Genomic DNA, 20,203 nt, shown 5'->3' on the forward strand with positions numbered 1-20,203 from the left:
GGCACGACAGGCGAGGCAGCGGGCTGGGGCTGCCCAGCTCTGCTCAGCCCTCGTACGAGAGCAGAGGAGCGAGAAGGAAAAGCTGTTCTCGTGCTTTCGGAGGAACGGTTGGTAAGGGTAGCGAGGAGACCTCCTGGGGTGACCGCTCTGCTGACAGGGCTGAGCGCTGTGCTGGAAAGATGTCTTGATTTTTCTGGTTAATGTTTTCAGCTGTCGGTGGATTGCTGAGGTGATAGCTAAATGTGGAACTACTTGGGAACTAAATTTAAAGAGAGAATGATGAACTTGAAAGAGAAGCCACCTTATATCACTTTACTGAAAATACCCATGTTTATTTGGGATAAAAAAAAATTATCGGAGTGATGTTCAGCGTCCTCTTTGGTTTTACACATAACCTCTGCTGAAAGAAACACTGAAAACTGTGCTTTGTCTGATACTTTCAAAAGAAAAATACTTTCAGATTTGTACAAAGGCTTTTTTTTGTGTGTGTGTGTTTTCTTTTTTTTCCTGTGGACTTGAAGGAATTTTGTAGTGGAAAGTAAATGCCAGTTTTGCACTACTTGTGGCTGGGCAGCCTGGGACAGGGGGGAATAACTGGTTTAGGGTCATATATCCGAGCCATGACTCAGTGCCTGTGCAGTGAATTTAAGTGTCTTTTATTCAGAGATCAAGCACACTAAATTTCCATCCTGATTTGCATTGAAGACCCTCAAATCCCACTTGAATGTTTGTTATTTTACCCCTTCAATCCTATCGCCTAATTCCCAAGCAACTTACCCCGTCAGCTGCGGACTCCCAATGCCATGCTCTTCTTAGCTTGCAGAGGACCGACCTGGTGAGTAGAGGACCTGGTGTGTGGGCAGAGAAGGATCTCACCTGTGTGAAATCCAGAGGCAAATTAGCAACAGAGGGAAGAGCAGACAGCAGAGCAGCCCGTTTTATGAGCAGAGAAGGTCCGTCTGCAAGAGCAGAGCGCCCGATTCCCTCTTGCGTCTGGTAGCAAGTCCCAGCCTGGCCAGTGCAGAAGAGATTGACTGGGATTCTGTAGCAGGCACCAGATCAACAACGGATGAAGAGGTGCTGAGAGAGGAGAGGGAGGAAGGCTTGCAGCAAAGCCCTCCCTTCGCTCGAGTGCCGGAGGTGAGTGCCGGCTCTTTGTGAGTGGCAGGCTGCAAAGAAAGAAAAGTGGGGTGGGAGGCAAGAGGAGGGGGGGGGAAATCCAAAACGCCACGCTGTCAGCAGATTTGGAAAGGAGTGAGAGCTTCAAGCACTTTTCCTTGTGCCGGGTCGTCTGGCTGGGTGCGAGAGCTGGGAGGATTGCAGCTGGTGCTTCTGAGATGTCAGCGGAGCAGTAAAAAGGGGTTTTGGATGCTGATGGGGACTTGAACAGTCGTGAAACCTCTCAAGGGACTGGAAGAAAGAGGAACCCATGGATGGTTTTTACTCCTCCACAGAAGGGGATGGGCAGGGTGTGATCAATGACACCAGCAGTAGGAAGAGCTGGGCAGACGAAGGCAACTCTGAGTTGTCCTTCCGTGTGGTGGCAGCTGCCTTGCTTTTCCTTCTCATCCTCTCCACGCTCCTGGGAAACACCCTGGTATGCGTGGCTGTGGTCAAGTTCAGACACTTGCGCTCTAAGGTCACCAATTTCTTCGTTATCTCCTTGGCAGTGTCCGACCTCTTTGTGGCTGTACTGGTGATGCCCTGGAAGGCCGCCACCGAGGTGGCGGGGTTCTGGCCCTTTGGGGCTTTCTGTGATGTTTGGGTGGCTTTTGATATCATGTGCTCCACAGCCTCTATCCTCAATTTGTGCATCATCAGCGTGGACCGTTACTGGGCTATTTCCAACCCCTTCCGCTATGAGAGGAAGATGACGCAGCGCGTGGCTTTCATCATGATCGGAGTGGCTTGGCTACTGTCCCTCTTGATTTCCTTCATCCCTGTGCAGCTGAAGTGGCACAAGGATCGTGAGCTCCTTAGCCAACAGGAGCCAGGTTTTAATGTCACCGGGGAGGAGGAGAACTGTGATTCCAGCCTCAACAGGAGTTATGCCATCTCATCTTCTCTCATTAGCTTCTACATCCCTGTTGCCATCATGATCGTGACGTACACCCGCATCTTCCGCATTGCCCAGCGGCAGATCCGCAGGATCTCCTCCCTGGAGAGGGCGGTGGAACATGCCCAAAACTGCCACAGCAGCGACTGCCCTCATGAGGCCTCCCTGAAGAACTCCTTCAAGAAGGAGACCAAGGTCCTCAAGACCCTCTCCATCATCATGGGCGTTTTTGTCTTCTGCTGGCTGCCCTTCTTTGTGCTCAACTGCATGGTGCCTTTCTGTAATCTTGACCAACGCGAGGCAGGAGAGCTACCTTGTGTCAGCGAGACCGTCTTCAACATCTTCGTCTGGTTCGGGTGGGCCAACTCTTCCCTCAATCCTATCATCTATGCCTTCAACGCGGACTTCCGGAGAGCTTTTGCAACCATCTTGGGCTGTGGCCGCCTTTGCCCCAGCAATGCAGTGGAGACAGTGAACTTCAGCAACGAGCTGGTCTCCTACCACCACGACACCACGTATCAGAAGGAAGTGATGACCCTCAGCTACCCCCAGCTTCTCCCGCACGCCGCTCTGCAGATGGAAAGCAACGAGGTGTCCTTTGACAAGGTTTCTCGGGTCTCCGAGCCCTCTCACAACGCCTGCCCTGCCGACGTCTTGCCTGCGGTGATGCACGTGGAGCGCGAAATGGCTGTCTCGCCGGAGAAGATTACACCTTTCACCGGCAATGCGTTCGATTGAGATGGGGTTGGGAAAAGGGTGGTGGGATGGTCTCGGGAAGAGCAGGGACACTATTGCAGTTGCCTATTTTCTGAGGAGTTTGAGGATAAGGTGGATATTGCACACTCTGGGCAGGAGCTTGCATTAATAAGTGTGGAATAGCCAGAGCGATTTTCCAGATGGCTCGAGGGGTTCAGATACGTGTTTTTGTAACTCACAGTTTCAGATCCAGCCCAGGTGGGCAGCAGAGATCTGTGTTGCTGCTCTCTTGTTGGCACATGGAAGAATGCTTTCTGCAAAAGACAAAAATGCAAGGGCTCGAATTCCACTTTCCTTGTGACTTCAGCTGAGAAAGCAAAGACTTGTGCGGTCGTCTGAGCCTCTCCTCCATCGTCCGTGAAGTAAAAACGCAGCTGTGCTTGTGGGGAGAGGGAGGCTGGTTTTGTCACTGCCCGTGTCCAAAAGGCCATCGGCCAAGGCTGCTAAATGGGCACGAGCCACGTGCAACCGCTTACTTGGTGGTAACTGCCACCGGCAGAACTAGGTAACGCTGCCTTGCGCCTGCTGGGACGGCGCCGTGCTGCGTCGCAGCCTTTAGCTAGGGAAAGCCACATTTCTGGTGGGCTGTGCGGGAAGGAGGTAATGGCCTTGCTAGGATAACTCTCGCAGGCTCACCTCTGACTGTCTCTCTCTTGCTTGGGCAAATTATCCTGCACGTTCGGACAAGTATGCAGCCACCTTTCCTGCAGCCCTGAGGCTGTGCTTGGTAGCAGCTTGTCTGGAGCAGGGCGCTGGCTCTTGCTCCTTAGGGAAGGATTTGGCATGCTAAAAGTCCGCTCCGGCCCCGGAGCAGGAGCCAGTCTCTCTAAGCCGGGACATGCACAGCTGAGGGCAGACTAGGATGAACATAAACTGTGTTTTAGCCCCAGGATGCTGGACCGTTTGCTTGGAGCCTTTAGGAATGAGGGTGTCTGAGCCCTTCAGACTCTGAGGGTAGAGGAGAAAATCAGATGTTAAAGCAAGAACATTGCTGTTTTGGTTTCTGCGCCTCCGCCACATCTTCCATCAGTCAGGTTCCCCCTCCTTTTCCTAGACTGTTTCTTCCCCTTTTTACTTTGTTCTCCCTCTAATTCCCTTCCTCCCCCATTTCATTAAGGATCCTTCCACGCCGCCTCCCTTGCTGTCTCATTTCAATAATAATGCCTTCTTAAGAAGCACTCCTTGCTCACCTGTACTCTTTAATTAGCTTCTCCTGTGCCTATGGGAGCTTGTGTCTGGTTAGCTGGGGGTAGAAACAGCAAGTGAACAGCCCCCAGCATTTCACTGCTGGCTGTGACACGAGTGACTTTAGAAACGTGTTTTGATGGGTGCCTGGTTAAACACTGCCGCAGCAAGCGGCACATCCACGTCGGCTTGAATCGGAGACGTCTTTAGCTCTCTGGCACAGTAGAAAAGCCTCTCCCTCCTCCCCGGCAAACGTTAACAAAGAGAAAAATCAGAAAGTGATAATTACAGAGTAACAGTAATTATTAAATAGAGCCCAATTACAGTCGAGTTACAGCATAATCAGCATGGGAGAGGAGCAGAGCTCACCGTATCTCCAAGGTCGACGCTTGGATTTTTCCGGGGAAGCGCTGGTAAGGCTCAGCTTCATTTATAACCGTCTCCCGGTGTGGCAGTGGTGGCTAGCTGTCAAAACTGAGACGGTCGCGGGGCTTTTCAGCCCTGGGAGGACGGTAGAGCCTAACTTAGAGAAGTCGTTCCGAGATGGGGACGATCATCTGGCACGTTTCTAGGCGGCCCAACGCGACTGACTTCGTTTGAACGTTGCTGCAATATATATAATGATTTCCCACACTAAAAGCAGGTGGTGTAGCACGTGTAGTACGGTTGTGCTTTACTTCGGGACTCCTGGCTCAGTGGCGAGAAGGAGTCAGAACACCCAGCTTTTTGTCAAAGCAGTACTGTCCTGACCTCCCTGGTTTTGAAGAGTTTACTGATACTCATCTTGCGGCAAGGTTCTGGAGCTTAATCCACGACTGTTTGTAAAGAGATTGGAGGAAAGCACGTAGCTCAATGTATTGGTCTTAGCAACGATGAGTTGCGGGGTGAATCTGCAAAAGAAAGACAATGGAGAGGGTGATAGGATCCTTCTTTTTGTCCAGTTATTGTCCGCATTTAAGTTGTGTCGGGGAACACTGCAACAGTCCCCAGCTCCAAAGCACTGGGGCCGTCCTCTACCGACGTGCAGCAGCTCCCTCCGGCTGGACCTCTTACTGTCACCTGTGGCGGGGCCGGGCACGGGGATGGCCGATACCACCCTGGCGTCTGCATCAGGAAGGACGAGGTGGTGGCAATGAGCTAAACCAAAAATTTCCAGGTTATGGAACAGGCCTCTGCACATTACAAACATTTCTGGGGTCAGCCTGGGAGATGGACAACAGCTCCAAAATGGTGTAAGTCGGGCTTGCTTTGGCAAAAATACACCTTGTTCATCTTGCTTCAGAATGGGTTTCCTTTTTTCCTGCTCTGGGTCTCCTGCACAGGTCTCCTCTGCAGTTCCACCGGGAAGCACCCTCCTCCGACCATCCTAAAGTCGAGCAGCGTACGGCTACATCCCTGCCCCTATTTCAGAGGTGAGCGCAATGAATTCCCACCTGGGGCCGATCCCGGAGCAGGGACCGTGAGCCAGGATTTGTGCGTGCTGTGGCACTGCTGTCCTGCCCTGTAACCCCGGCTAAGCCCGTTCATTTTCTGGAGCTCTGCTTTTGCCATGGGTGAACTGGGGGCAGCAGCGTCGGTTCGCCCTGCAGACAGGTTGTGAAGATAGGTGGTTTTTCAGGCTGTCAGGGTGAGCACAGCTGTCAGCACTGAGCAGCCTAGATAAGAATAAAATTAGTAAATAGGTGCTCAAATCCAGTTCGGTGCAAGCTGGATTGGGGAGTAAGGTAACAAACCGGCACCTTTAATGCTCTGAGCGTCCCTCCGCTGCTGTGGCAGCTGCTATGGAGGCACTGGGGTCCCAACATTATCTCATTAGGTGCCTGGTTACATGAAGAGAAAGATTATTAACTAGGGAGAGGTATCCAGGACCCATCAGGCACAACTCAAGTGTCCGAAGCCTCTCACTAAGCCTGGATACGCAGGGACTAGGGGAAAAGGAGCATTAAAATCTCAATTTAAATGAAAATTGGAGGCTGCTCCTGAGACAGAAGGGGCAGGAGCTGGCAGCCTGGCCTGAGAGCTCAGACAAGGGGCAGGGCTGATGGGACTCGGAGGTGAGCGGTCAGGATGGCCAGGACTCTGCTCCCAGCCTGAGGAAGGCTGTGTTTGGGCAGGGAGGACCTGAACGGCACCCGGCCGGGGACAGAGGTGGCTGCCCTGGCCCGGGGGCTCTGAGCTGCCCCTGGCCCCTGCTCTGGACAGGTCTCAGTGCCTCACCGGGCACGGCTGTGCTTTGCCCACGCTTGTAGCTCCCCCTCCATTCCCCAGCCCTACGTAGATAAAAACCCCATTTCTCTCCAGCCACAGCACACGTGGTCCCATCCTCCCGGCGGACTGTTGGGCTCGGGCTCTGGCCGTGGGCTCCTTTGGGCTCTGCAGGGTTTTTCCTCTTTTCTTTATTCCCCGTGCAGTTCCTGCTGCAATGATGAACAGCAAGCATCCCGGAGACATTTAGCGCGGTTACCACGAGCCAGAGCAGATTGATTGCCCGAAACTACTGCTGGAGAGCCTGCCGTGGAGAGGCAGGTCTGCGGTTCCTCTCTGCTCACAGGTAAAGGCCAGCCGCGGTGTAAGGGGGGGCTCCGCTGCCTCCCGGGGCTGTGCGGGGGCCCGATGCCACCGCTGCTGTGGTCTGCAGACACGGGACGGTGGCACCGCGTGCCCTGACGCTGGTTTGCAGTGGAGGTAGCTCTCGTTTTGGAAGCCTGTGCTGCTGGCCCTGCGTTCAGGGCTAGTCATCTCAGCCTGGCTCTAGAGGAAAAGCGGAGCAGGGCTTTTGTGTCTCAAACCTAGGCTGGAAATTGTGCCGCCGTGCTCATATCCGTGTAGGTTAGAAAGGATGCTGCAAGGCTGGGAAAAGGGCGCTGTCTTACTCGGTGCAATCACTAAATCAATGCACGTTTTATTACGTCGGCCTGGGGCAGACAGGACGATGCTGGGAATTAACTGCGTGCCGGTGGTTGGTGCGGTTGCGGCTGCAGGTGGGTGCCGAGGTCGTGCCCACCGCTCCTTTCACAGCTGGGTGGCAGGAGGAGCGTATCTGGGTGGGCAGCGTGGGGCTGGGGATGGCTGCTGCCCCTGCAGTGATTTTTCAGGTTTAGGGGGAATGGATTTAGCAGGGAAAAGGGAGACAGAGGAGCAGAATGGGATGAGGCTGGTGTAGGTTGCTGTCTTGCCTGACTTTGCTTTCAAATTGGAAACATCGGCTGCTCTTCTCATCAGGCAGAGGCCAGGGCTGGTCTCCAAGGAAAGCAGCTCCAGACAGGGCTGAAGACTGGATGAGGGTCTCCAGGTGCTTGGAGGAGCCTGGCAGAAGCTCTTGTGAAATCACAGGCCTGGCTTTCTCAATCTATATGGTAATTTTGAGCAATCAGTCAGCTAAGGGGAGAGAGGCAGGAGAGATTAACCCTGCCCAGGAGGATTTTGTGAGGGCAAGGCCAGAATCTCTCCCCGCACCAGCGTAGGGATGGCTCTGACGTACCAGCCCTGCTGCCTCGGACTTGTCTGTGTGTCTCATGGTGCGCAGGGCATGTGAAGGAGCCCAGACGTAGTTCTTTTCTGCTCCTACAAGAGAAATAAGGAGGGTCACGTGTTACCTTTGAGCAGATCGCTAACGAACCGCGTGGTTCGTTTTCATCAAACCATGCTGAGCAGCAGTGATTTCTCAGCTGGCCACGTAGTGACCATCTCTGCTCGTGCTGCGGAGCAACAGGGACGCTTGCATTGAGCTGGGGGACGGATTTACCCCCTGGAAAGCAGTCAGCCGGTGCGATGCTGCCCTTGTTTCTCTTCTGTGCAATGTTTTCAATTCTTGAGACCCTTACTCTTCCAGAAACTGTCACCTGGGGGCAAATTGCCCCCCAGGCTTTATGCATTAAGGAGGGAATGTGAAACTAGGAGCACACTTAGAAGTGTCGAGCACCTCTAAGTCTCCTTGGCTTCACCTGGTGCTCCTGAAACAGGCTCAAATCTCCAGTTATTCATCCCAAAACTCAGGCTCTCGGCATCAGAGGCTACTTCTGACTGCTTTGTGCCACGGCATCCCTAAGAAAGAAGCCAAGATGACAAAACCTCTGGGACTTTTGGCTGGAGGAATCTCTGCGATTACAGAAAAGTATTAGTATTTATTTCTAGCTGTTAAAGAGTTCAATTATAGGAAAAGTGAGCTAGGGAAAATGAGCAAGTAGAAATGTCCCAATTTTAAAGCTCTTCTAGGTGGCATCTGCTCCTGCGAGCTGCCGCCTCCACGCGCTGGGGTGAGCCTGGCCTCACCAAAACGGGGTTTTTGCAGGGTTTGGTGTCTCGGGGCCAGGCCGTGGGTGCCCCCAGGACCAGACCCGGCGTGTGCAGCCCGTCTGCCGCCCCTGCCCGGCCTCGGGGCGGCCATAGAATCACAGAAGGGTTTGGGATGGAAGGGACCTTTAAAGGTCACCTAGTCCATCCCCCTGCCATGGGCAGGGACATCTCCAACCAGACCAGGGTGCTCAGAGCCCCATCCAGCCTGGCCTTGAACGTTTCCAAGGATGGGGCATCCACCACCTCTCTGGGCAACCCGTGCCACTGTTCCACCACCCTCATCGTAAAAAATTTCTTCCTTATATCCAGTCTGAATCTGCCCTCTTCTAGTTTAAAACCATTCCCCCTTGTCCTATCGCAACAGGCCCTGCTAAAAAGTCTGTCCCCATCTTTCTCACAAGCCCCCTTTAAGCACTGAAAGGCCGCAATAAGGTCTCCCCACAGCCTTCTCCTCTCCAGGCTGAACAACCCCAGCTGTTTCAGCCTTTCCTCATAGCAGAGCTGTTACAGCCTCTGATCATTTCTGTGGCCTCCCCTGGCCCCGCTCCCACAGCTCCATGTCCTTCCCTGGGGTCCCCCCCATTCCCACCGCTTCCCTCAACCGGCGGGAGCGCCACGGGAAAAAAAAAAACCAAAAAACCCTCCCAAACAGCGGCCCCCCGCCACGTTCCGCCGTGCGGGAGCGGCGGGGCGGGCGCAGGCCGCGGGGGCGGCCCCGCAGGCCGCGGCGGGGCGGGGCGGGGCGGCGGGAGGAGCCGGGGCCGCGGCCGGGCGCAGGCGCCGCGCCGGGATCTGCGGCTCGGCCGGGCCTGGCGGTGAGGGCGGCGGGGGCCCGGCCCTGGCGGGGACGGGGACGGGGAGCATTGGGGGGTGGGGGTGCTGGGGGTGGGGGGTGCAGGGGGATGGGGGGTAATGGGGTGCAGAGAGCGGCACGGGGTGCACGGGGATGGGGGGTAATGGGGTGCTGGGGGTGCACGGGGATGGGGGGGTAATGGGGTGCAGAGAGCAGCACGGGGTGCACGGGGATGGGGGGGTAATGCACAGGGATGGGGGGTAATGGGGTGCAGAGAGCAGCACGGGGTGCACGGGGATGGGAGGGTAATGGGGTGCTGGGGGTGCACGGGGATGGGGGGTAATAGGGTGCAGAGAGCAGCACGGGGTGCACGGGGATGGGGGGGTATTGGGGTGCTGGGGGTGCACGGGGATGGGGGGGTAATGGGGTGCAACGAGCAGCATGGGGTGCACGGGGATGGGGGTAATGGGGTGCTGGGGGTGCACGGGGATGGGGGGTAATGGGGTGCAACGAGCAGCATGGGGTGCACGGGGATGGGGGTAATGGGGTGCTGGGGGTGCACGGGGATGGGGGGTAATGGGGTGCAGAGAGCAGCACGGGGTGCACGGGGATGGGGGGGTATTGGGGTGCTGGGGGTGCACGGGGATGGGGGGGTAATGGAGTGCTGGGGGTGCACAGGGATGGGGGGTAATGGGGTGCAGAGAGCAGCACGGGGTGCACGGGGATGGGGGGTAATGCACAGGGATGGGGGGTAATGGGGTGCAGAGAGCAGCACGGGGTGCACGGGGATGGGGGGGTAATGGGGTGCTGGGGGTGCACGGGGATGGGGGGTAATGGGGTGCAGAGAGCAGCACGGGGTGCACGGGGATGGGGGGGTATTGGGGTGCTGAGGGTGCACGGGGATGGGGGGTGGTAGGGTGCAACGAGCAGCACGGGGTGTATGGGGATGGGGGGTAATGGTGTGCTGAGGATGCAGGGGGATGGGGGGGTAATGGGGTGCAAAGTGCAGCATGGGGTGCACGGGGATGGGGGGGTAATGGGGTGCAACGAGCAGCATGGGGTGCACGGGGATGGGGGTAATGGGGTGCTGGGGGTGCACGGGGATGGGGGGTAATGGGGTGCAGAGAGCAGCACGGGGTGCACGGGGATGGGGGGGTAATGGGGTGCTGGGGGTGCACGGGGATGGGGGGGTAATGGAGTGCTGGGGGTGCACAGGGATGGGGGGTAATGGGGTGCAGAGAGCAGCACGGGGTGCACGGGGATGGGGGGGTAATGCACAGGGATGGGGGGTAATGGGGTGCAGAGAGCAGCACGGGGTGCACGGGGATGGGGGGGTAATGGGGTGCTGAGGGTGCACGGGGATGGGGGGTGGTAGGGTGCAACGAGCAGCACGGGGATGGGGGATATTGGGGTGCAACGAGCAGCACGGGGTGTATGGGGATGGGGGGTAATGGTGTGCTGAGGATGCAGGGGGATGGGGGGGTAATGGGGTGCAAAGTGCAGCATGGGGTGCACGGGGATGGGGGGGTAATGGGGTGCAACGAGCAGCATGGGGTGCACGGGGATGGGGGGTAATGGGGTGCAAAGAGCAGCATGGGGTGTACGGGGATGGGGGGGTATTGGGGTGCTGGGGGTGCACGGGGAAGGGGGGTAATAGGGTGCCAAAAGCAGCACGGGGTGCTGGGAGTGCAGAGGGAAAAAGGGGGGGTCAGCAGGGCCCACAGCTGCACATGGTGCTGGGGGTGCACAGGGGTTTTCGGGGGTGCACAGAGCCACACAGGGTGCTGGGGGTGCGCAGGGAGAGGGATGGGGTGCAGCAGAGCGCACAGAGCAGCAGCACACGGTGCTGAGGGTGCACAGAGCCACACAGGGTGCTGGGGGTGCGCAGGGAGAGGGGTGGGGTGCAGCAGAGTGCACAGAGCAGCAGCACGCGGTGCTGAGGGTGCACAGAGCCACACAGGGTGCTGGGGGTGCGCGGGGAGAGGGATGGGGTGCAGCAGAGCGCACAGAGCAGCAGCACACGGTGCTGAGGGTGCACAGAGCCACACAGGGTGCTGGGGGTGCGCAGGGAGAGGGATGGGGTGCAGCACAGCGCACAGAGCAGCAGCACGCGGTGCTGAGGGTGCACAGAGCCACACAGGGTGCTGGGGGTGCGCAGGGAGAGGGATGGGGTGCAGCACAGCGCACAGAGCAGCAGCACGCGGTGCTGAGGGTGCACAGAGCCACACAGGGTGCTGGGGGTGCGCGGGGAGAGGGATGGGGTGCAGCACAGCGCACAGAGCAGCAGCACGCGGTGCTGAGGGTGCACAGAGCCACACAGGGTGCTGGGGGTGCGCGGGGAGAGGGATGGAGCGCAGCAGAGCGCACAGAGCAGCAGCACACGGTGCTGAGGGTGCACAGGTCAGGGTTGCAGCCGGGTGCAGGGAGCTGCGCAGAGGGTGGGTCGGGTGTGCAGGGGTGCTAAGCACCCAGGGGGGCAGGGGAGCCCGCAGCCCGTTCTCCATGTGGCCTTGTCCCTCCGCAGGCCTCCTGTCCGCTGCCACCCTGGCGCTGCGCTGCATGGATGGCGTTTTCCTCTCGCCCAACGAGGATGAGTTCGTGGGCAGGATCGCGGAGGAGCTGGAGCACTTCATGGTGCAGGGGCAGCACCACAGGTAGGTGCCCTGCCCCGGCAGCGCGCAGCCCCCGCTGGTGCCTGCAGTCCCTGGGCGATGGCACGTTGTGACTCTTTGTTTTGCATCGCTTCTCTGGGCTGCAAACGCCGTCTGGGTTGGAGCGGCAGCGTTTGGAGCTTGGCTGTGAGGGGCTGGCTGGCTGCGGAGCTCCTGGAGCATCCCCGCGGGCCAAGGATCGGCGTGGGGTTTCTGCCGTGTGCGCTTCTCCATTCGTACTACTTCAGGCAGAGTTGTTTTGGATGCTGGTGGCTTTTTGCACCAGCCCCGGTCTGGCCTAGCCCGCTAGGCAGCCGGACGAGCTACAGCGAACAGTTTCATAATCAAACTGTTCCGTTTCCCTTCTCTGCTGAGGGCTTCCTGCGCGCCGGATCCTCCTCCGCGGCCGCAAACTCCGTCGCCTTGGATTGTTGCATCGTTTTGCTTTGGCCAGGCTGGATTTAACTGGACCTAGTCCCCGATCCAGTGACCTCTGAAGCCCTTGAGATGGCCAAAGAGGGTGTCGGACAGGAGCAGGGGTGGGATTGCTTAGTTCAGCTTCCTGCCAGCTTTTAACAACCTTAAATATTTGTTTCGTTGCTTTTTTAAAAAAATGTTTGGCAGAGAAAGTACCCAGGCAATTGTATGAAACCAGAATTGTAAAAATGCATCTAAATGCAATGAAATCAAACGTGGTGTTTATTCATCCGTTCGTATTCTTTTACTTGCTGGTTTCTGGAGTGCACTCAGACTGGGAGGAAAGGGACCGGCGGCAGCCTTCTGCTGCTGCTTTCCAGCCGTTCCCAGCACGGATGCAGGCAGGAATGAGCATCCCAGCCAAAGGCCCGGGGACCAGGCAGCCCCAGCCGCCCCACGCTCCCGGCGCTACCTGCAAAGCCAGCGCATCTGTCTAGACTCTAGGATGGAGCGGGGATTTTGGCTCTTTAATACCAGAAATTCCTGCTTGGCTATTGGGCTTGGATTTAAACCCTACACTGGGGAAGACCTGGGGAAGAGAGGTTAATAAATTCTTGCTACGTTCCTGTCCTTTTCCTTCCTGCAAGTTGCTGATGCCCCCAACCCCTCTCTCTTTTCAGAGTGCTCCTGTTCCCCCCTCTGTCCAGTCGCCTCAGGTACCTGATCCATCGGACCGTGGACAACGTGGATTTGTTGAGCAGCTTTTCTGTGGGAGAAGGATGGAGGAGGAGGACGGTCATCTGTCACTCGGCCGTAAGGTACGGTGCGGTAGATGTAATGGTAGATCTCTTTCTATGGCTGGGGGGTTTTCGTTCAAGCTTACAAGCACAAAGTTTGCACGGTGCTTCTCCGCAAAGAGGAGGGTGTCTATTATCAACAACGTATCCCAGTCATTAAGGAAGCAGAGGCTCTTTTTTTTTTTCCTACCTGCTGGCTTTTATGCGGATCTGATGCTTTTCCTCCTCTCTCTTTTGCAAATGTCACGTTACTTGGGTTCCCCTGCTCATGGCCTGCCGTTCTCTTGGTCCCAGGCTGCCCAGTGAGACGAGCGACCAAAAACCCAGCAGCAACCCACCGAGACCGCCGCGACCTCCGCAGCCGTGGGGCCGGGGGGGCCGCGGCGGCAGGCTGCGGCACGGCGGGGAGGTGCACGGTGACAACTCTCGAGCCTGCGTGGGGTCTGGCAGGATAAAAAGGCCGCCCAGGAAGAAGCCAGATAAAGCCCTGTACGTCCCCAAGGCGATGCGCAAGAAGGCAGAATGGGGGGAGCAGGAGAGCCCGGTGGTGGCGGGCACCGAGTCAGGTGGGGATATGGCACAAGAAGAAGAGATCTGCCCTAAAGCTTCATCTGGGGACGCCCAGGAGGAACTGGGTAAGTCTGAAGGCAGCCCAGGTGGTGTCTCCTTGGCCCTTGGCAAGCAACAGGAGCCTGGCGAAGAGTGTGTTTCAGGAACAAGTAATGATGACACAAACGACGCATGTCCTCCGTGCTGTACGGATGTCCCGTCGTTGGAGAATAGTAACGATTTCTCTGGGCAGGAAAGTCAGGATAAAGACTGTTCAGATTCCCCTTCTTCTGCACACAATAAAAACCCAATTGAAGCCGAAGAGCAAGATCAGAGCTGCGACAACGTTATTATACCAGAAGGTAGCAAAATCCTGTGCCAGCTGCAAGCTGAAGACCAAAACAGCCGGGATGCCGGTGTAGTGGAGTGCGGCAAAAACTCCTCCCTATCAGAAAGTCACAGCAGTAACTGCTGCGCAGACCTGGCTGGAGCAGAGTCGAGCGCAACGTCCCTGCTGCTGGAAAACCAAGATAAGAGCTGCGCCGCTGCCGAGAGCCTGGAGAGCGGCGGAAACGTGTCAGCACCTGGAGAACAGGGCAAGGACTTTGTGAATGCCAGCGCGGCGGAGCGAGGCAAGAGTTTCTCCGACCTGGAAAGCCGAGATCAGGAGCGCCCCAGCATTGCCCAGGTGGAGCCTAACCAGAACCCCCCAGAAGCCCAAAATGAGCCTCTGGCCACGCCGGAGCCGGTCCGCGGTGCCGCCCCATCAGCTCCTGCGGATCGGCACGAGCGCTGGGTGGATGCCGCTGTGCAGAACCACGGCGGGAGGGTGCCCGTGGCAGAAGAGGAGGACAAGGAGCGTTCGGGCTTGGCCGATGCGCTGTGGCGTGAGCTGCATTTGTCGGCAGGCGAGAAAGAGGAGAGCGCGGCCGTCCGCGGGCAGAGCGGCCTCGAGGACGACTGCACCGCAGAGCTCTTTGCAGAGGTAGCGTTTTGCCGTGGGTATTGCCGCGGGGAGCGACTTTGGGGAAAAGAGGGTGGCAGAGGAGTCGGCCCGAGGGGAAGGCATTAGGCCGTGGGAGGAGAGTCCCTGTGCCGGGGCTGCCCCGGGCGGCTGCCGAACCTGTCGGCAGGAGTGTGGCTGCAGAAGTGGTTTGCAGGGACCGAGTTGGGGCCCTGGAGGATCGCTCTTTGAAGTGAAACCTTGTCTGTTTTTTTTAATTATTATATTTTTTCCACGTTCTCAGATTGTGGGTTATTTAACCGTGAAGGACATCAGCATTGAGAAGATCAGCTTTGATTATTCCAGCTATGGAGATGCACAGCTCAACGAGGGGGATTTTGGCCACGTAACTGAAATCTATGACTTCTCCCCGTCGCTGAAAACGGAGGACCTGTTAGAAATGTTCTCGGATTTCCAGTGAGTACCCCTCTGAGAGCCGGAGCACATCGGGGGCACGGCGGGAGCAATATTCAGACTTGAATGCACAAGAGAATCTGATGAATTTTGAATTTTAGTTTTGCCTTCCTGCCCTTATGTCTTACGCTCTTTCCGTGCCTTAAAGGACACTTTCCTGCAGTTTATGCATGATTTAAAACACGACTGGTTCTTCAGGGCTCCGTCGTACACACGGTTACCTACGTGCAGGCTTATTCCTACTGCTTCAGCGAGAGTCTTTAGGTGCTTTCTTGGAGCTGCTTTGTTATTGCGTCCTGGTGCTTGAATGAAATTACGCGCCTACAGAAGTCTGTCTTTGCAAGAAAAAGGGCTCAATCCTGCTGTTGGAGAGATTTATTATGTAAACGTGGGGAACAGAGCCTCGTGCCTAAGGGAGCGACGTTGGATCCTGGCAGGGCCAGGACAAAGTTCGGCCCTGCGTTAGTGATAAACGGGGCTCGGTGCAGCTCCGAGTTACTGTGTCACCGCTGCCAGCGCGCCCAGGCGCCGCGGCTGCAGGCACCTCTCCCTGTTTTCCTCCCACCGTCCTCCTCCTCTCTTGATATACCTGGCAGATCAGATGTGAACACTTCACCTCTAGGGAGCCCTTAAATTAAAAAAAACCCCGTGATTTACATTTTTAATAAGCGACTGTCTATTGTGTGTGTGTTTCCTCTAATATATTTTTTTCCACTTGCTGTGAGAGTGAAACTGAGCTGAAAATTGATGGATCTCTAATCCGAGCAGTCGCTTGTATTTGTATTTCCTGCGCTGCAGGAAAAGCTTTGAACTCCCTGCTCCCAAACTCACATTTTCCACCGACACGTTATTAGATTTTCACATCTGTCTCTTCACCCTAAGCTTTGTAAACCAGTTTTATACATCGCTTGCTTTTTATTGTAGATGTCTGAGCAATTGGGTGGCGTTTGTAAAGCACTAGATAAACAACGAACAATATTTTTGTGTTACAAGGCAGTCCCTGAAATTGAGGTTGCTTTTGGCGAAGGGTTTCTTCAGAGGAGAAGGAGGGTTTTTGCGGGCAGCTGATGGGGTGGTTGCACATTGTGGCCTTGAAAGGGGCACATCTAATGGTCTTCTGTTCCTTCCTTTCCTTCTCTTTCCCCTCCTGTAAAATGGGTGTAATGCTTTGAAAAGCACCAGCTGGCCACCTGAAAATACTAAGTACTCTTGCTAACCCAAGGTGGCTGTTGGGTTTTATTGTGTGGTGGGTTTTTTTTTCTTTCTTTTTAATGAATATTATTCTATTGCCTTTTCATTTTAGCGAGAGTGGTTTCAAAATCCAGTGGGTCGATGATACGCACGCCCTGGGAATCTTCTCCAGCCCGTCTACAGGTAGCGTGACGCCGTTCGTGGCTGCGACTGAGGGACCCGCGGAGCTGCTGGGGTTTCTCTGCTCTCACGGCGGCCCTGGACGGGCGCGGTGGTTGGCAACACGCGCCTGCCGAGGCTCGCGCTGTTGCCAAAGGCGGCTGTGGTTCCTCACGGCTGTCCTCCTGCGCGCTTCAAACTTGCAAGGCTTTTAAGGCTTGAGAAGCTGGAATTACTGCGTGTTGGGTGGAAGCTCCGCTTTGCAAGAACAGCAGGTTTTTAATTGGCTTGGGTAATAACCAGGGCACCTTTTGTGTACAGAGCGACTCACGCTGCCTTTCTAGAAATTAGTCTGTTCTGCTGCTTCAGTTTTTTTTTCTCTTGTAACACGACAAAATTCCTGCAAGCGTACAATAACCTGCTGGGGACCGTGCGATGGCACACGGGCCAGACACCAAGCCTCCTGCCAAACCCTCCCAAGCCCAGGTCAGAGCCATCCCAAGAGAAGTTTCCATCCAGCAGCGTATGGAGCCCAAAAGCTTATCCTTTTTTCTCGGGATTTAGTCTAATAATGACAGAATTGTCTTTTAAAATGTGTTTATATTTTTCTTGGGGCTCTTTCTGCGCGAGGAACGTGTGATGCAAGCCTGAGGTGACCCGAATCAGTTGAGCTGTGTTAGTACAAGTCTTGCGATAACCCATCAGCTGCTGAAGCTCAAATTATTCAGCGTTATTATACCATGCACTGATTTTTATTATTAAAGCCACCAACATTCAGCCTGCTAATTTCAGCAATCTTTGTTCTTTGAAGCATCTCAAGCCCTGGGGCGACGTTATCCTTCTTTAAAGATCCGACCGTTGATCCATGCAACAAAGCAGTCTAAGATCAAGGCACTTCAACGGCCAAGTAAGACAATTTTTTTTTCTTTTTTAGATTATTATTAGTATTATTTCTTGGTTTACCAGTCTTCTACATCTTGAGTGGTCATGATGACAAGTTAAATGGGGAAATAGATATTAAGGACCAGTATTTCTTTTTTGTTTTGTGTTTGTTTTAGCTTTATCAGCATTGCAGGACAGTGAGCTGTTGTGTAGAGTCTTCAGTAAAAGCCTGTAGATGCAATTTTTTACAGTACTTTCAGCCAACCTGTATCATAGTTATGTTAAAACTTACTGCACCGGTAATGCTGGTGTTTGCAGCAGGCATGTGTGGTTGGCACAGGTGAACGCGATGACAAAAACAAATCCACAGATCAAGACTAAATGATATATTACTTCCAGGAAAGAGAACTACAGCTGTTACCTATGCTTAGTTTTCAGTCACTCTTTCTCCCGTCTATACGAGGACTGAATAAAAAAGCATCAGCTCCTGTTGCTGTTTGTTTACTCTCCAGCTGTTGGCTGAAATTCAGCCGTAGGCTTCCTTATGCTATTTATTTGCTCCGCTTGTGTAAAGCTTTAACCGAAGGGTTGTACCGTTCAGCAGGCAGGGGTAGCTGTAGCGGTGGCTGCAGGAGGACGCAGCACGGCAAACGCCGTAAGCCTGCCCAGAAGTTTCTCTGCCCTATGACTCTGCGCGGTTCAAGATAATAGATGAGACAAAACCGATAGCAGTTACAGTTTGTGGTTGGTATCATTTTATTTGGCATCAGGTGAAGGAAAAAAATCGTTAAGCTTAGCCATTAACATTGTTTTATTTATTCGATTGCCTTTTAAAATCATAGTGTAATCAGTTATACTTGCCACAGTAAAGAAATGCCATGAATCTTGTAGCAGTAGAGACTTCGCTGAAGGTACAGCTATGCTGTTATTGCTACAGTACATTGCAGTTGAAACAGATTTCAGTATTAATGCTCTAAAGGGACACTGTCACAGTTAGAAGTTCCTGAGTTTGGATGTAAATGAAATGGCAAAGAACGGGATTTCCTTTTGCACTCTCCCCTTCATCTGTTTTCCTTCACGCCTCCTGATTCTTCTTGCTGTAGCCACGCTTCTGAATCAGGCTATAAACTCCTTCGGGGGAACGTTATAGAGAAACGCTGTTTGTATTCAGTTTAAGTAGCAATTTTTTTTCCAGATACAAATTTGGATCTTAATTAGCTGACAGTGTCTCTTCTTTTTTTTCCCTCTTTTTTTTGAGCTTTGTCAAGAAAGAATGGCATTTTTATTTTCCAAGCTGCAAATGCTTTGAGTCTGTCCCTTTTTCTTTAAGCTGCTGATGGGCTGCCTTTATTAATAAAACTTCTGAAAAAAGCAAGCAAAGCCCCCCTTGCTAACTGGATAATAAATTTGCAGAGAGTTGCTGATAAATGATCAGGTAATTGCCAAATCCGGACTACTGTGGACTTGGTAAAGTTTTGCTCTATTTATTTCTTGTAAGATGAAACTGTAGCAAGCCAGCTGTCTATGAGAAAATGGACGTTACTGGCCAAAGGGCTTTCCCAAAGCATCTGATATATTTAGCCTTTTTTTTAAAAAATGCAGATTTTTCTCCTTGCTGCTTTCTAAGGATTTAGAGTGCTGATTTTGATTAGTCTAAATTGAGATCAAACTTCCCTCTGCATGGATAAATGGGTTGGACTGTGCGCCTTCATTTTGTTCTCAGAGATGTGACTTGCTGAATTTTGCCAGGAATGGTTAGGAAGCTGTTCCTGAAAGCAAAGGGGGAACAATTCTCTCTACCGCTGCAGAAGAGCTTAATCGTAGCCAAATAGCTTTAGAACTGTCATTGAAAAATCTGAAGGACGAATCTGGAGACACATCCTTCTAAAAGAAAAGGCAATTTACTGGATAGAGATAGAACGGTTTGCTCGTGCTCCTGGGCTAATTATAAAGGACCTAAGAAAATCAAAATCAGCCCTCCTGTCTGCCAGTCCTATGGTTTAGCCACAAGACAGTTGCTGAACAGGCACTAACTTCATGATTTTCACCCCTTTTTACCTAGAGCTCCTTCACCTTGCAAAAGAAAGACCCCAGACTGACACTGCAGTGGCGAAGAGGCTGGTGACCCGGGCTTTGGGTTTGAAGCACAAGCAGCAGGGCGTCTCAGGCACCGAAGTGCTCCTGCCAGAAAGCTTGGACCAGGAGGAATAAACCGTCTCAGCTAAAAAAAAAAAAAAAAAAAAGATGTAGAGATGAGCATGGCTCTGATATTAAATCGCATGCAGAACAGCGAGTTGCCACAGGGATGTTCTCTTATGAATTAGCACCGTCTTTTCTTTCTGAAGTTGGGAAGGGAAAAAGTTTACTATGAATGAGATGTTGAGCTCAAGAGCCAAGCCCTGCGAGGGTTGCTGTTAGCTCTTCGTTACGGAGAGCATCTTGCCCTACTCTGTTTCAAAGCATCTGTTACTCACTGCGGCCCTTGCAGAAAGTAAGGCTGCTTACAGAAAAGCCTGCTCTCTAACTTAAAAAAAAAAAAAAAAGCATTAGAGTAAGGGAATTGTATCTTGTTGGCCAAAATTCAGCTGTCAGCAAGAGCAGAGCATCTGCAGGAGTCAAAAAATCTGTGTAATGTTTACTTTGTTGTAATGTTGTTGTTAAAATATCCCACAAAACTGACAAGCATTGAATGCAAGTGAGTTTCAGGGGTTTTCCTTATTTACATAGTGTTGAAAGAGCCTGACTTGCTTTGTTGCACTGTTAGCAAGGAAAGTTGTCATACACAGATGAGGAAAAGAAAACCAGAACTTGCCAGTTCCGATTTGCCCAGAGCCTGGTGCTAAGAGATGCTGCAAGACGCCTCGTTGGGGCAGCAGCGATAGAGCACCCAACACATCTCAGACTCTGCTTTTGCTACGCAGCCCGGCATCTTGAGAACAAAATGGAGTTTTCCAACTTACAGTAGGCTAAAAACCTTTGCTAGATGCCACCATCTGGGCCACTGGATAAATGACAGAAATACTCTGACAGGCATTAGCAAAAGACTTCTGTATT

The 20,203-nt window shown here is 53.7% G+C and overlaps 2 protein-coding genes across 3 annotated transcripts; both read left to right on the forward strand.

Annotated features, from left to right (window-relative positions):
* Positions 1-1,231: 1,231 nt before the first annotated feature.
* On the forward strand, positions 1,232-3,616 carry LOC309601851 (D(1) dopamine receptor-like). The gene has a single exon (XM_082335050.1). It carries the CDS (start codon positions 1,430-1,432, stop codon positions 2,792-2,794), a length of 1,365 nt encoding a protein of 454 aa, XP_082191176.1. The 5' UTR covers positions 1,232-1,429; the 3' UTR covers positions 2,795-3,616.
* Positions 3,617-4,448: 832 nt separating this feature from the next.
* Positions 4,449-19,968, forward strand: LOC309601850 (R3H and coiled-coil domain-containing protein 1-like). 2 transcript variants are annotated; one of them, XM_082335049.1, is made up of 9 exons: positions 4,449-5,409; positions 6,409-6,548; positions 11,611-11,740; positions 12,835-12,972; positions 13,246-14,485; positions 14,748-14,920; positions 16,221-16,291; positions 17,079-17,174; positions 19,212-19,968. In XM_082335049.1, the coding sequence occupies exons 3-9, from the start codon at positions 11,646-11,648 to the stop codon at positions 19,358-19,360; spliced, it is 1,962 nt and encodes a 653-aa protein (XP_082191175.1). In that variant the 5' UTR covers positions 4,449-5,409; positions 6,409-6,548; positions 11,611-11,645; the 3' UTR covers positions 19,361-19,968. The 2 variants fall into 2 exon arrangements, with proteins under 2 accessions (XP_082191175.1, XP_082191174.1); XM_082335048.1 differs by lacking the exons at positions 4,449-5,409; positions 6,409-6,548 and adding an exon at positions 9,045-9,108 and having other exon boundaries at positions 19,212-19,967.
* Positions 19,969-20,203: the final 235 nt, after the last annotated feature.

This window comes from Platalea leucorodia (genome assembly GCF_965183815.1).
Source record: "Platalea leucorodia genome assembly, chromosome: W".
Classification (NCBI taxonomy): Eukaryota; Metazoa; Chordata; class Aves; order Pelecaniformes; family Threskiornithidae; genus Platalea; species Platalea leucorodia.

What these genes read in the sequence shown, in the direction of transcription:
- LOC309601851 (XM_082335050.1), top strand. Translation starts at nt 1,430, where the DNA reads ATGGATGGTTTTTACTCCTCCACAGAAGGGGATGGGCAGGGTGTGATC.
- LOC309601850 (XM_082335049.1), top strand. Translation starts at nt 11,646, where the DNA reads ATGGATGGCGTTTTCCTCTCGCCCAACGAGGATGAGTTCGTGGGCAGG. An exon ending in GTGCAGGGGCAGCACCACAG is followed by an intron (nt 11,741 to 12,834) that starts GTAGGTGCCCTG and finishes CTCTCTTTTCAG; the next exon opens with AGTGCTCCTGTTCCCCCCTC. An exon ending in CTTCTCCAGCCCGTCTACAG is followed by an intron (nt 16,292 to 17,078) that starts GTAGCGTGACGC and finishes TGTTCTTTGAAG; the next exon opens with CATCTCAAGCCCTGGGGCGA.